Source organism: Scyliorhinus torazame, chromosome 7 (genome assembly GCF_047496885.1).
Source record: "Scyliorhinus torazame isolate Kashiwa2021f chromosome 7, sScyTor2.1, whole genome shotgun sequence".
NCBI classification, from domain to species: domain Eukaryota; kingdom Metazoa; phylum Chordata; class Chondrichthyes; order Carcharhiniformes; family Scyliorhinidae; genus Scyliorhinus; species Scyliorhinus torazame.
In genome coordinates, this window is record NC_092713.1 from 246,214,849 (window position 1) to 246,229,998 (window position 15,150).

A 15,150-nucleotide genomic window follows, 5' to 3' on the forward strand; every position below is an offset into this window, starting at 1 on the left:
ACATATGACTCCAGACCCACAGCAATGTGGTTGACTCTTAAATGGCTTAGCAGACACTCAGTTCAAGAACAATTAGGAATGAACAATAAATGCTGACCTTGCCAGTGAAGCCCACGTTCTATTAACGAATAAATGAAAGGCAGCTCACCACTACCGTCTGAAGGGCAATTAGGGATGGACAATAAATACTGGCCTAGCCAGCAATGGCCACAACTATAAAGGAATAAAAAATGGGTAAAACATGCTGATGCTCATAGCCCAGTCTCACACATGAAGACTGGCTACTTAAATGAAATATGGGAGATTGCCTGGTGCCTGCCGAGCTGTATCCAAACAAGAGTGAGGCTGTCAGGAGAGGCAAAAAGATCCCATTGGAGTGACAAGCTGGCTTCTGTGTGGGAGATAGATTTCAAGTAGCCAGAGATCACAGATATTAACCTGGCGGAGCAGTCCCCAGCATCAGGTGAGTTATCCAGGAGAAGCCAGAACTAGGGTTTTTTTCTGTTCTTTTGGTGCCAAATTATGTCACTGCTGTTCCTCCCAAGCCACTAGGAACACTTAAAAAAGTGGTTTCGACCTTTTCTGGAGCTAATCCTACCGCCTAGCGGGTTTTACTGCTGACATCAGCACTGAACATCACTTCCTTGACAGGTAGTTAAAGTTGAAGCAATATGCAAATCACATCATTGGACTGCGATGTTTAGATATTGATGTGACCCATGCCTGCTTTTTATGGATGCCATCCCCATAACAGAAACAGCACAATTAAAATGGCAGCATGAACAAGTGCGCTGGGAACAGAGCATATAGAGACCAATACATGCCGGCCATTCCTGCCAAATGGGCAAGGTCCAAATTCGGCCTAGTGGTTCTGCAAACAGGAGATATTTATTATTTTCTGCCACAATTCCACATTATTTAAAAATAAATTCTAACGTTTTTAAGAATAAAAAAAACTAACAATTCCTTCAAAATAATAATAATAATAATCGCTTATTGTCACAAGTAGGCTTTAATTAAGCTACTGTTCCGCGCTGCATTGTTCTGCATTACAAACCAGCTGTTTAGCCCACTGTTTAGCCCACTAACCAGCCACTAGTATTAAAAATATAGATTCCATCCGAAATAACTGTTGGTGTAAGATAATTTCTTTATTTAATTTACAAGAATGATTACTGTAGAGGGAAATATTAAGAAAGATTTCAAAAATCGTAGTTAAGCATCTTGTAAATTAAAAAAAATACAGAAAATGCTCCAGAAGTCAGTGAACATCTGTAGAGAAAACAGGGAGCAATTCAGGCTCATGTCCTTTCAAGTGATTGTTTTGTGGACGTTGGTGCAGAATTCTCTCACTTCTGTTCCATTGTAAAGCCAGGCAGTTGTTGTTCCTTCCTCAAATTGGCTGGGATGATAAAATGACTGTTGAGTTGTTTTTAACTTCTACGCAAGGGTTTGAGTGTGAGTGGACATTACTTCCAGAGAGGCCTGTGCTGGAGTAGGATTTACAGACACACCTGTTGGAATATAATATGGACTTTCCATGTAATTAGATTCAGCTAACTGTTTCTTTTGTGTATTACTCTTATGGTCTTGCTTATCTGTTGTGTCATTTAGATTTGATTGTATTTGTACTTCTGGGGTCCCACGAGATGGGTCAGAGTATTTGATGAGAGGTGGTGAAAACAAGTTGGAATATTGCATTCTGGGTATGTATGTGGGCTTCAAGGCATTTGGATATAGAATATATGGGGAGAATGGTGCTGCACAATATGTTTGTTGAGGTATTATTATTTCAACATAGCAACCTGTTTCTGGATCTAGCAGCATTTTACGTGGGAATTGTATTGATGCTTCAACAAAATAATGTTTCCCAGTCTCTGGATCAATAAGCATTTTCTTGTCCACTAGGGAGTACTGAAAGCATGGGAATTGGGGATTGGCTATAACATGAGGAGATTGAGGGACCTTGCAACACTTTTCCACAACATTTGGAGTTTGCCCGGTTAAAGGAAACGTTTGCTGCTCCTGTTTGTGAGGGTCTAGGCTTTCCCCATTGTGTTGGTGAGGGCTAGTTGTGATTGAATAATGGCCGGATGGGTGAAGACAGGCAGGCATTTGTATTCGAGGAGATGCCTGTGGCTTGTGTTCTTTAATAGGAATGGTCAGATAATTTACTTGGTCTGACACTGATGCTTCTTGTTGACTGCTTGCTTTGCTCACTGCCGCTGTTTTCACTTCTAAGGACTGTTGCTTGGCTTGGTCACCAATTGTCTTGGTAGATAACTTAACATCAGGATTAATAGAATCCTGCAACTTCACGTTCAGATTTATAAAGTTTAAAGTAGCCTGTGAAGCCGATAGTTTATTAACTATTGCATTTTGAATATCATCTGAAAATGCTGATTTGTCATGAACACCTTGGGTTTCAGTTTCTTGGAGTGATTCTTCTGATGAAATGTTAATAGTTTCTGGACAATTTGACGATCCCGGAGAAACAGCACTGCTTTCTGTAGTTTTGACTGGTATTAAACTAATGTCATTTGGGAGTGGGACCTGCGCAGGTGAAAGGTGTTCACCTACAACTTTGCTATTCCTGCATTCTGAACAGCCTTTAGTAGCATTTTGCCCTCCCTCCTCTGAAACTGTTGAAATTGTGTTGTTATCCTTGAATGGTTGTAATTCACTAATGAATGTTAACCCAACTTTTTCTGTTCTTGGTATTGTTTCAACTTTGCATGTGTCATTTAGGATGTTCTGATCGATTTTAAATTCTTTCTCATCCTTGTTCTGCAAACAATGATTCAGCAGATTGTTTCGACCTTCCATTACATTGTGGATCTGTCCGTTAAGATTATTAATTATTGGTGATAATTTACCATTTGAACCAGAATCATACAAAGATTTATTTTCATCTTGCAGCCTTATTTGCAACTCATTTTTATGCTTATTTGTGTCTGGTAATATATTACTGTCTTCAGTTTTCAGAACCAATGCATTCTGATTATCCTGGTCAAGTTCTATCTGACCTTTTGGATCATCAAGCAACAAATTGGCACTTTCTACATTAAGAGTAGAATTTTCAAACAACTTGTTCTGATCTTCCAAACCGACCTGAAGTTTACTTTCCAGTTCATGCTTTTCAAGTGACAATGTGGCCCCTTCATTGTCTAATGTTAAATTTTCTGACATTTTATTCTGTTTTTCCGATCTAAATTGAATTTCTTTCTTATGTATATCTTTTTTTATAGGTGTTAAAGCTTCTTCGTCATTTGCAGTTGATATGCTTAAACATTCATTTTGATTTTCTAATCCCATTGTAAAATACTTATTCGGGTAATTTATCCGAGATGGCACACCCGAGTCTTTGTTGCTAGTACTTGAATTATGGAATAGTCCATTTCGATTCTTCAAACTAACTTGAATATCATTTTGAGGATTGTTTTTTTCATTTGACAGTTCAACATGCTCGCCATCATAATTAAAAATCCTCTGCTGATTATTTTGAATTTCCACCTTGGTTTGAACACCCTGTTTAGGTTCACGTTTTCTTTGTGAATAATCTACATTTCTGTTTAAAGGTGAATTCCTTAAAAGCGTAGTTTTATTTTGTGTTTTATCTGGAATCCCTCCTCTTGGCTCGGCCTTATCAAATGCCATGGAAATACCTTTGTTGTTTGAATTAGACTTTGTTGAAAATTCATTTTCATTTTCTAGTTCACGTTTAATATCTCTATGAGGCTCCATTTTGCTCAATGACATTTCAGTGTCTTCAGAAGATGTGGTGGAACTTGATAAATGAGTATTGATATCTTCCAGTCCTACCTGGAATTCATTATTTTGTTTGCCTTTTCCAGGAACCAATTCAGTGATTTCACTATTTAGCACAAAATTGGTTAAGTGTTTTTTCTGAATTGCTGTTCCAACTTGGGCTTTCATAAATGATGACTTAGACTCTTGATTATTTGAAATTGATAAGGCTTGGATTTTCCTTTCAGGTGGCACTATATTAGCTAGACAAGTCAAATGAGTATTTACTTTGTTTTCTTCTTTGTTTATAGGATAACGTTTACAACCTATTCTTTTCGCAGAAATTACCTTGTTTTTCTGTTTATTAAATGGAAGAGGTAGCTGGTAGTCAGAGGAAAATATCCTCGAAGTATCTGAACTTCCTCTACAGGCCCAATATTTCTTGTCAACTGTGGCACGGTTGTTATCACCTTTGTCAGTTTTGCTGCTTATTGATTGGCATTGAATGAAAATTGGTGATAGTTTGTGTTGTGTTGCTAAAAGTGGTTGCTCTGATCTAGAAAGATTGTGAATTTCTTGTGGCACATCCGATTCAGCTTTGACGCTACAGACCATCAAAGGACCATAAGTACTTTGAACCAGTTTTCTCACATCCCTGACATGATAAGGAGTGCCTTTTGTTTTGTTTTTTACCATTATATTGTTTTTTATATTAGACTGTGAAATTTTTTCTTGCTCCAGTTCAGATTCAAATTTAAATGAAGTAGGAAGAATCTGATGCATGAGGTCAAGGCCAGTAGGGTTAGAATCCAAGGTAGGAGATAACTCTTTGGCAATACAAAATGGGCTGGTTTGTTTCACATTTGCTGATTGAGAGCTGTGTAGCAATTCTGGTGATTTTAACACAAGAATGTTGCTTGTGTTGATTTTGCATGGGGTGTTACCTAACTGAACACCACTGGTTTTGACTTTATATGGTGCCTGTTCATTTTGCATTCTGTTATTTACTGTCATGTTTTCTTCAGCAGCATGTGACATGAAATCTGCATTTTCATCCTCTGAGATACATGATGCATTCATACTCTTTTCCTGTTCTGATGTATTAGTGCTAAGGCCTTGTATCATGGGGCATGGTTTCTCAGGATTCAATTCAAATGTTCTCTCTGTGGTAGTTTCATTTTGGCTGTCTATATTACTTTCACACCAATTTCTAAACACACTGGTTCCGCAGCCATTGAGGATGTTTGGGTTCTTCTTCCCATCCCTACTCAGACCACCTTCACCACTTGAACAACTGAAACTGTGTTTTTGTCCCATCTTTCTATTTTTCTCAATACTTGTATCATTTAATTCACAACTATTCTTTCCGAAATGGTCTTGGATGAAATTGAAAGGTTCAGATTTTGAAATAGAATTTTCAAGATGAATTTGTTGTGAAACTATAGTAGGACGGTCAAAATCCTTCTTTTTCACAAAGATAGCAGCTGGGGAGATAACAGAGTTTGTATTCTTATCTAATTCATTTTCCATTTTGAGGCCTTGCTCAAACTGCATTTTCTTGGATATCACATTTGCGATAAGGTAAGATGCAAATTTATTCTTTGACAACAGTCCACCTGTGGTTGTTGCTCTATGTAGCCCCTCATCAATACAGCCTTCGTCTTTCACATCTGTATTTTCCACATTATCAAAGTTATGTAAACATTCTAAAGTTTCCTCTTTATTCTCAGTTTCAAATCTTGGATCCGCACAGATGCCGGAATCAATGGTGCCTCTTGAAGTAAAGACTTTTAATTCACTCCTCTGTGGTTTTCTGAGTTCAATTTGTCGTTTTCGGACTGTTCTGTTTGTTCTAAAATCTTTGCTTTTGTCTTGAGTTTCCACAATCACGTCAACACACTCACATTGTTCTCCGTCAAGTGAATCGTCAAATAACACAAAGGTGCCTTCTTCAGCTTCAGCCGGTAAAGCACCAGCTGTGTTGCTGGAATCTGAGCACTCCTCATTACTGTCAAAAACACCAGTGTAGTCTAACCCTGTAATGCAAGTTGACAATCTGTTTGTTTTGTGGCTTTCCTCTGACAAAGGTGATGAAAAATCAATGAATGCTCTAGAATTATAAATGTCAAGGTAATCATCATTCGGACAGGACAAACTTCGAAAAGCCAAAGCAGTTAACTTTTGAACCTCATAATCAGTCTCATCTAACTCACTTGCTGCACTGGATGTTTCACTCGTATAATCAGCTCTTTTACCATTAACACATGGATCATTTTTGAAACTATTTTCAAACTTAGCAACTTGAAACAATTCTTCAGTTTTGGTTAAACCAGGCTGCAGATAACAGTTTGGGAATTCATGTCTATTTACTCCAGTCTTCTGAACTTTGGTGAGCTGCACTGGGCTATTCCTCTCTCCAGTTATGCTATTCTGGGCTATGATTGACAATTGAACCTGTTGGTCTCCATTTCCTTTACAGTTCTTGATATCTGTGTCCTTAACTGATAGATCATATTCAGTGGATTTGTCAGCTATCTCTTGGGTATATGAATTTCTATTAGAAGTTAACAAAGTATCATCAGGAACCACAACACCACAGCAAACATTTATTTCTTCCTGAGGGCCAGAGGTAGTTTCATACTCGAAGGATTTCTTTTCATCGACAATTTTTGCGATTGCTCTCTTATTCCTTTTACAATTAGAGTTAACATCGGACTCACTCTTGTTATCGAATCTACTGACGTTCAGCTCTCCATCTAACTCACAGGCTTCCCCCTCAGCATTTAGTCCACCCAACTCTGTTTTATGCTTATTCACAATTATTTGTTCCTGACCTTTACAACAATAAGATTGAAGTCCCGTTGAACAAACATTTATACTGTTCTCATTTTTAGAACTATTTAATCGGTCACTGCTTTGTTCTTTTTGTGCATCAACTAAAACCGTAGACCTGCCATTTTCAGGAACACCTTGATTTTCATCAGAATCTGCAGGAAGTTCTTCAACATCCTCAAATGGTCCACTACAGTCACTGAGAATTTCTAAGCTCTCAGAGCATGCAGCTGTATGATAGGAACCAGAAGAATCACAAGGAGTATCATCAGTCTTGGAAAACAAAGGTGATTCTGATGACATTTTTACTGTTGATATGAAGTCACCATGCTCAGGTAGCTGGTCATTATTTATAGATTCAGAATCAGCAGGAAGTCCAATGGGAATTGTATTTACTTTAGGCTGGCTGCTCCCCTCTGTCAAAACCTGATTAACACACTCTATTCTTCCAGCTGTATTTTCTGAAATTAAACTTAAGTCTGTATTTGAGTTATTCGAGAGGTTATTGGACCATGTTTCAGAAATAAAATTGGAGCCAACTTCAGGCTCATCTCTTAGGATGCACATATTTTCTGAGTTCTTTCTTACAAATGGAAGTCCTTCATCCAAAGAATTCATTTTCTTAGTCCTATATGGATATTTTATATAATGTTTCCATACAAGTTTCAAATTAATACTTCTCTAAACTTATTTTAGTGAAAACTGTTGCCAGTAGAAAAAGGTGATTCTTTAACTGCGATCCAATTACTAGGCCGAGTACTTCAGTAATTTTTCTCACTAACTCTCAAGTCATTCAGAATTCTGGAAAAAAAAACATAATTAATTATAGCAAGCATGAAATTAAGCAAAACTGATGTAAGTACAATGAATTAACAGATGCTGGGTGGTACAGAACTTGAGTATTAATGAAAGTAAGACATGAGACCAAAACATTTCATCTTGAACTCATCAAGACAAGCACAAGATCACAATAATTTATACAACAGGAGAAAAGAATGCGGATTGGTCGGCAAGTTCACTCTGATTGGCTGAGGCATTTCTATGGAGACAGCAATAGGGAACTCCCCAAGCTCCCGGGTAATTCAAATATGATGCCAGGCATGAATTTATTCCATGTGTTTCCAAAATTATGTCCGCACCTTTTTCTCCTGTAATGTAAATTTTTCTGATTGTTTGACATTTGACATTCTTGCCCTTGTTCTGTTGAATGTAAGACATGTGCAAATGTATGCACCGTGTATGCAATTATAAGGGACACAGGATGTATAAGTGCTGGGTATGGAATTTCTATTCCATGACATGTATCATATAACTCCAATGCGACAGGATGGCAAATCACTGTAGTTTGCATCAAAGATCATTCAAATGTGGTACTCAACACCTATATTAAAACCTACTTTAAGATAGATCTTTTATCCAGATAAAAACACAGTATTACAATTGTTTGGAGTGCTTTGAAAGCATATTTGATGTTTTAAATAATGCAAAATGAAAGGAAGCTTGTCAAGGCACTCATAATGCATCACAAACTCCCTGGCTGCTCCCACCATAATGTTACCATCGTTGAATATGTGAGCATGCTATGACTTTCAATTAGAAGTTTGATCTCAAATGGGTACATTGTGGGTATGTATGGCCAGAAATGAAGCACTGTAATGTTAAGGTTAAGTGGATGACCCAGCAGAATTCTATGACATAAAAGGCATATAATGCTTTTCACATCCACCAGATATCCACAACCAGTGCAGTCATTTGAAGTATACTCACTGTTGCAATGTGGGTAATGCAGCAGCCAATTTGCACACTGCAAATGCCACAAGCAGGAATGTGATTATGATGGAATAATCTGCATGTATGATGTTAATTGTGTAATAAATATTGGTCATGACTCTATGGATAACTCCCCTGCTCTTCTTCAAAATAGTGTCATGTGATCTTTCACATCCACCAGAGTAGGTAGAGGGATCCTCAGTTTAAAATCTCATCTGAAAGACAGAATCTCCAACAATGCAGCACAACCTCAGTACTGCACTACAACGTCAGACTTTATTTTCGCCCTCAAGTCCTGCAGTGAGATTGGAACTCAGAGATTCAGAGGAAAAGTACTACCAGCTAAGTCCCAGCTGACACACATACATGCTGACTGCTAAGCAGGCTCATTGGGTAAGCTATTTTTGGCAGTTTCTTTAAAGTGTGCCATCTTACTCTGCATCTGCTTCCAGGACTGACAAGTAATATACTCAGCATTGAGCTTGGCTGCCAACTTGTGTTAAGCATACAACCTTCCGGAGAAAGTATCATATAGAGCAAAACTCCTTGAACTCCCCTCATGTAGTTAGGTGAGCCATCAAACTGCAAACTAGAGTCCATTTCCTGCCTCCTCCTCCATATTTGTTATAGCAGACAGTGTTTGTACTCCCCCTCCCCCAGGTAAGCCATGCTCTCAGTACAAGCCACAGGTAGCTTACATAAAATCACATTCCTGAGAGAACGAAGGATAAGTATGGGAAGTTTAGGATAACTTGGATAACGAGGGATATTGTGAACCTCGTAATAAAAAAAGGAGGCTTTTGTACGGTCTAGATGGGTGGCGACAGTCAAAGCCCTTGAGGAGTATTAATAAAGTAGGAAGGTACTTAAATGGGAAATTAGGCGGGCTAGGAGGGGTCATGAAATGTCCTTAGGAAGTAGGATTAAGGTGCATCCCAAAGCTTTTTATTCATATGTAAAAAGCAAGAGGGTGGCCAGGGAAAGGATTGGACCACTTACAGACAGTGGGGGGAATCTATGTGTTGAGCCAGAGGAAATGGGTGAGGTACTAAATGAGTACTTTGCACCAGTGTTCACCAAAGAAAGGGACTTTGTGGAAGGTGATTCTTGGGTAGGGTTTGTGAACAGTCGGGGTTATGTTGACATCAAAAAGGAGGAGGTATTGGGTCTTTTAAAAGATATTAAGGTAGATATGTCTTCTGGGCCGGATGAGATTTACCCCAGAATACTGAGAGAAGCAAGGAAGGAAATTGCTGAGGCCTTGACTGACATCTTTGTATCCTCATTGGCTACAGGTGAGATCTCAGAGGATTGGATAATAGCTAATGTGGTACTGCTGTTTAAGAAAGGTAGCAGGGATAATCCTGGAAACTATAGGCCGGTGAGCCTCACGTCTGCAATAGGTAAATTATTGGAGAGAATTTTCAGGAACAGGATTTATACCCATTTGGAAACAAATGGACTCATTCGCGATAGACAGCATGGGTTTGAAACTTTATTGAGTTTTTGATGAGGTGACAAAGATGATTGATGAGGGGAGGGCGGTGGATGTTGTTTACATGGGCATCAGTAAACAAGGTACCTCATGGCAGACTGGAACAAAAGGTGAAGTCACATGGGATGAGAGGTGAGGTGGTAACATGGATACAGAACTGGCTCAGTCACAGAAGGCAAAGGGTAGCAGTAGAAGAGTGTTTTTCTGAATGGAAGGTTGTGAGTAATGGTGTTCCACAGGGACCTGTGCTGGGGCCTCTGTTGTTTGTGTTATACATAAACGATTTGGACTAAAATGTAGCTGGTCTGATTAGTAAGTTTGCAGAGTGGCAGATAGTGTTGAGGATTGTCAGAGGATATAGCAGGGCATAGCTAGGTTGGAGACTTAGGCAGAGAAATAACAAATGGAAGTTAATCTGGACAAATGTGAGGTAATACATTTTGGTAGGTCTAAGATTGAGGGGAAATATACCGTAAATGACAAAACTCTTAGGAATATAGAAAGTCAGAGAGATTTGGGCGTGCAGATCCAAAGATCTTTGAAAGTGGCAACACAAGTGGACAAGACAGTCGAGAAAGCATATGGAATGCTTGCCTTCATTGGATGGCGCATTGAGTATAAAAACTGGAAAGTCATGCTACAGTTGTATAGAACCTTGATAAGGCTGCACTTGGAATATTGTGCACAATTGTGGTCGCCACACTATGAGAAGGATGTGGAGGCTTATGAAATGGAGCAAAGGAGGTTTACCAGGATGTTGCTTGGTACAGAGGGTGTTAGCTATGTGGAGAGGCTGAATAGACTTGGACTGTATCATTAGAACGACAGAGGTTGAGGGGTGACCTTGATAGAGGTCTACAGGATTATGAGGAGCATGGATAGAGTGGATGGGCAGGAACTCTTTCCCAGGGTGAAGGGGTCAGTCACCAGCGGGCAGAGGTTTAAGGTCTGTGGGGCAAAGTTTAGAGGAGATGTGCGAGGCAGGTTTTTTACACAGAGAGTTGTAAGTAACTGTAATGCGTTGCCAGGAGAGGTTGTGTAAGCAGATACATTAACGGCGTTCAAAAGACATCTTGACAAATACATGGATAGGATGGGTATCGAGGGATACGGCACAAGGAAGTGCTGAGGGTTTTGGCCAAGGTTGGTATGCCCGGTACAGGCTTGGAGGGCCAAAGGGCTGTTCCTGTGCTGTATTGTTCTTTGTTCTTTGTTCTATATTAAACACACTGGTTACAGGAAATTATATGTAAAAACAATTTTAATTTATATAGTACTAGTAATATAATGAAATGTCCCAATGTGGTTTAAAGGAGCGATTATCAAACAATATCTGTCACTGCTGAAGATACAACGGCCAATGGTGGAATGAAAAAAAAACTGGGTTGTGCGACAAATCAAAATCTCAGGAGTACAGAGAATATAGGTCTGTAGGGCTGGAGGTTACTGAGAAGGAGAGGGTCGAGAGAACGGGTGGATCTGAAAACAAGGATCAGAATTTTAAAGTTGAGATTTTTCCAGACCAGTAGCCAATATAGGTTAACAAGCTCAGGGATCGTCGATGAATGGGACATTAAATATAGACAGCAGAGTTTTGTATGAACTCAGGTTTAGGAAGGCTACAAGGTGGGGGGGTTGACCAGGAGAGTTTTGGACTTGGGCAAGAACAGAGGATGTTGGAAAAACTCAGCAGGTCTGGCAGCATCCATCAGGAGAGAAACAGAAGTTCGATCCTGGCTCTGGGTCACTGTTTGCGTGGAATTTGTACATTCTCCCTGTGTTTGCAGGAGTTTCGCCCTCACAACCTAAAGATGTGCAGGTTAGGTGGATTGGCCACGCTAAATTGCCCCTTAATTGGAATAAAGGAATTGGGTACTCTAAATTTATTTTTTTTAAAGAGAGAAACAGAGTTAAAGTTTCAAATCCATCAGCTCTTTGTCTTCTGCTGACAGAACTGTTGAGTTTTTCCAGCATCTTCTGTTCTTGTTTTAGATTCCAGTATCCACACTGCAATTTGCTTATTTTAGATTGGACTTGGCAAGTTGAGAGATAACAAAGCAGCGTCAAGCAATGTAGCTGGTGTTCAGTTAAAATGATGGGCATAAATTCCAGTACAATCCATTTAAGCCTGAAATAGTGAGCCATCAAAAGAAGAGTTCAGGTAAGTAAGTTTGAATTGAGGAAGGTTAAAAGTGGTGTACCCCAGGGTCAGTGCTATGTTCACTATTGTTCTCAATTCATATAGATGATTAGAATATAAGGGAACGATCTTGAAGTTTTTTGGTGACACAAAATAGTGAGCAAATCTTCAAAAGACTGTCGGACAACCTACATCAGGAATTTTCTTGGAGCTTTTCCCATTCCACCACAAGAACTTTAGCAGTTCAGTTCTGCTTACCCACAGTGTCCATCAGGGTACCTTCGTTAGCTGCATTCATCCATAGCACGGTTACCTACAAATCACACAGAAAGTTTACATCCAATATTCCCACTTATTTGCAGATACTTCTTTCTGATTTGAACCAATCTCAGTGTTCTACTTTCGCATTCCTCCACCAGTAAGCCAGCAGTGCTACAAATAGAAATTTCCAAACATTCATGCCCACAAAATTCAGTCAGAACGAACCAGTGAGTAAAGAGCATTTCCACACTGGCATCGCAGTGCCTTGCCCAGCCTGGTACATATCTGAAAGTTGCAACTAACACACCTAGAATTGTTCCTTTCATAAATCACCAACTTTAAAACTGATATAAACTAAAATGCAAGCATACCTACAGATATATTTTCAACGTTTTCATTAATTGAATACTATGTTTCTATTTTTTGCCTTTACTGTCTGGTTCAATATATTAATATGAAAATTATTAGATGTCAAATAAAGGCGACTAATTCCAGATCAAATTAATGTTATTTTCAAATGTTTAAACCTTTGTGTTTATCGTTGGCTGATGCACAAAAACATACAAGTGATTCAGTAGTGGAGGAAACAACATGACGTAATATTTATAATCTTTCTTCCCATTGAGAAGCTCAGCATAGTATTCAAATCTAGATAACTTGAACAACATCTATGTCAGAGATAATTTCATATAATATATAAATATAATTTTGATAAATTATCTTAATTTCTAGAGTTGTATTCATGCTTATATCAGTATTATTGACACCATAATCTATGCTGGTAATCAGCAAGGATAAACATTTGTACAGATACTAGGTTCAGTTAATCCACCATTAATGCAATATTAAATTACTTATGAAGTGTGGAATCATGTGAAAAAGACATTTTACCTGATATGCAGGCATTGGCAGTTATCTTCACAATTAAATTGAAAAGCTGAGCATGCACATCCTTAGCTGATGAATCCAAGAAGCATTTTCAGTTTTCAGCTTGAAACCTTGCAGTCTGGTCGGAGGAGTCGATGGTGTCAGCAGCCATCCATTTCGAGACTGAGGCTGTCACAAGCCCTGCAGGTCAAAGGCTCCATGTTATAATTTTAGTAGAGGAAGCATGCCAACCCTTGACTTACAGCCAACACAAATGTGCATGCGTCCAGTACTTTACTCCTGTAGCATAGAGCTCGAAAATATCTATAATCAAAATACTGTTCCTCGTGTTAGATTTGCTAATCTGTTACTATGCTGCATTCTGAAATGGTTGACACCATTGAAATATGTAGCCAAAGCTTCTGCACTATTGGTCCAACAAATTCCAAATTCATATTGAAATAAAAAGCTACCAATTCAGAATAGATGTTAATATTTCCCAAGTACCAATAATCTGTGTTAAACTGACAATTTTACTTTTGATTTTTCTCTGAATGAATCTGTCCTTTTCTGTGGCGAGGGAAAGAGTTATAGTTAGCAGCAAGTGTCAAATCCACACACAGACAACAGAATATGAAACCTTCTGCTGGATTCATCATGTGAATAGCTAAATTTACCCTCAGCTAGAATAACAACCATGAGCAAATGCTGCTTCAAGTAGTTAAGAAATGTTAAAATCACATTTCAAGAATAGGTGCTGGCTATTGTTTTGTACGCTTAAGGAGTTTATTTAAAGAACCTAAGTGTTGTTTTTCCATATTAACAATCTGCAACAGTATTAATGCACATGCAAGCAGTCAATTATTCACAATAGTTCGAAACACTATGAAAGATCATCAGTTTATTTCAGAAATCAGACTCATAAATGATCTGCTATACTGAAACTTGCTTATTTCTCTCAAAAGCTTATCATGCTTGATCAGATATCGTATTGAGACACAACAATTTATCTTTGAATTAGGAAGCTCGGGACAGGGATGTCGTTCTTGGTGACAATTCACTGGCCTCTGTTACAAATTGCCCCAGAGTGCACATTAGATGAGGACAGGGTTGAGTTCACCTGTGACACTCCCTAGACTTACTGTCTTAAGATCACACACACAAGAGGCTGGATTCCTCGCTTCCCCAGCCATGTGTTTCTCGACGGTGTGCCATTCATTGGCCGTGGGATTCTATACTCCCACTTCATGTCAATGAGATTTCCCATTGAAGCCACTCCACTCCGTCGGGAAAATGGTGGGTGGGGATGCGCTGCTGGCGGGAAAAGTGAATCACAAAGGCCGGGGAATTCTGGCCAAGGACTGGCCCTTGAGTGTGGTACTTGAGGACTGCCAGCATTTCTGGGGCCTTATCCCAGCTGTGGTGAGCAACATCAGATAGGAAGGAGCAAAAGGAAAAATTGATTTTTTTTTTGTGCTAATGGATAACAATGTGTAGAAGACATACAATTCATCATCATCAAGCTATAGTCCCAAAGAATCATAGGCATCTCTCTCCATTAAGGAGATAATTTTGGTAACTCATGAGGGGTGCCACTTTGCAAGCTCAGGGCAAGGCACAGAGGCAGGGCCTCCATGAAATACCACAGCCAGTATGGTGATTAAACCCAAGCCATCGGTTTCAGTCTGCATCACACTCTAGCCAGTTGAGCTAACTAACCCTCCACACATACCGACAAACGGGATAATTTTGCTCTTTTCTGGCTGATAATTATTTCACAATTTCTCTTAAGCACATAATTATTTAGTTTTTGATGCAATTACACTGATTCTTTCTATTGATTCTTAATTAAATAAGATAAAATCGTACACTTGTCCACTTCAGTATCATCCTTCTAAGCTGTTCTGCAAATGAGATTCAACAAAATGTGCTATACTTTATATATGATTATTATAAATTTGTTCAGTTTCCAACTCAAGTGTTATTATATTATGTACAACTGAATACAGAGGCACACTTTAACTGATAGTTAAATGGT

At 38.8% G+C, this 15,150-nt stretch overlaps 1 protein-coding gene across 2 annotated transcripts; it reads right to left on the reverse strand.

The window, feature by feature from the left end:
• Positions 1-1,132: 1,132 nt before the first annotated feature.
• On the reverse strand, positions 1,133-13,299 carry LOC140426926 (uncharacterized). 2 transcript variants are annotated; one of them, XM_072512217.1, is made up of 3 exons: positions 13,137-13,299; positions 12,243-12,297; positions 1,133-7,380 (listed from the first exon to the last, which is right to left on the reverse strand). In XM_072512217.1, exon 3 carries the CDS (start codon positions 7,195-7,197, stop codon positions 1,441-1,443), a length of 5,757 nt encoding a protein of 1,918 aa, XP_072368318.1. In that variant the 5' UTR covers positions 7,198-7,380; positions 12,243-12,297; positions 13,137-13,299; the 3' UTR covers positions 1,133-1,440. The 2 variants fall into 2 exon arrangements, with proteins under 2 accessions (XP_072368318.1, XP_072368320.1); XM_072512219.1 differs by having other exon boundaries at positions 12,177-12,297.
• Positions 13,300-15,150: the final 1,851 nt, after the last annotated feature.

Bases quoted from the DNA above. Each gene is read 5' to 3' on its own strand.
- LOC140426926 (XM_072512217.1), bottom strand. From the start codon at position 7,197: ATGAATTCTTTGGATGAAGGACTTCCATTTGTAAGAAAGAACTCAGAA.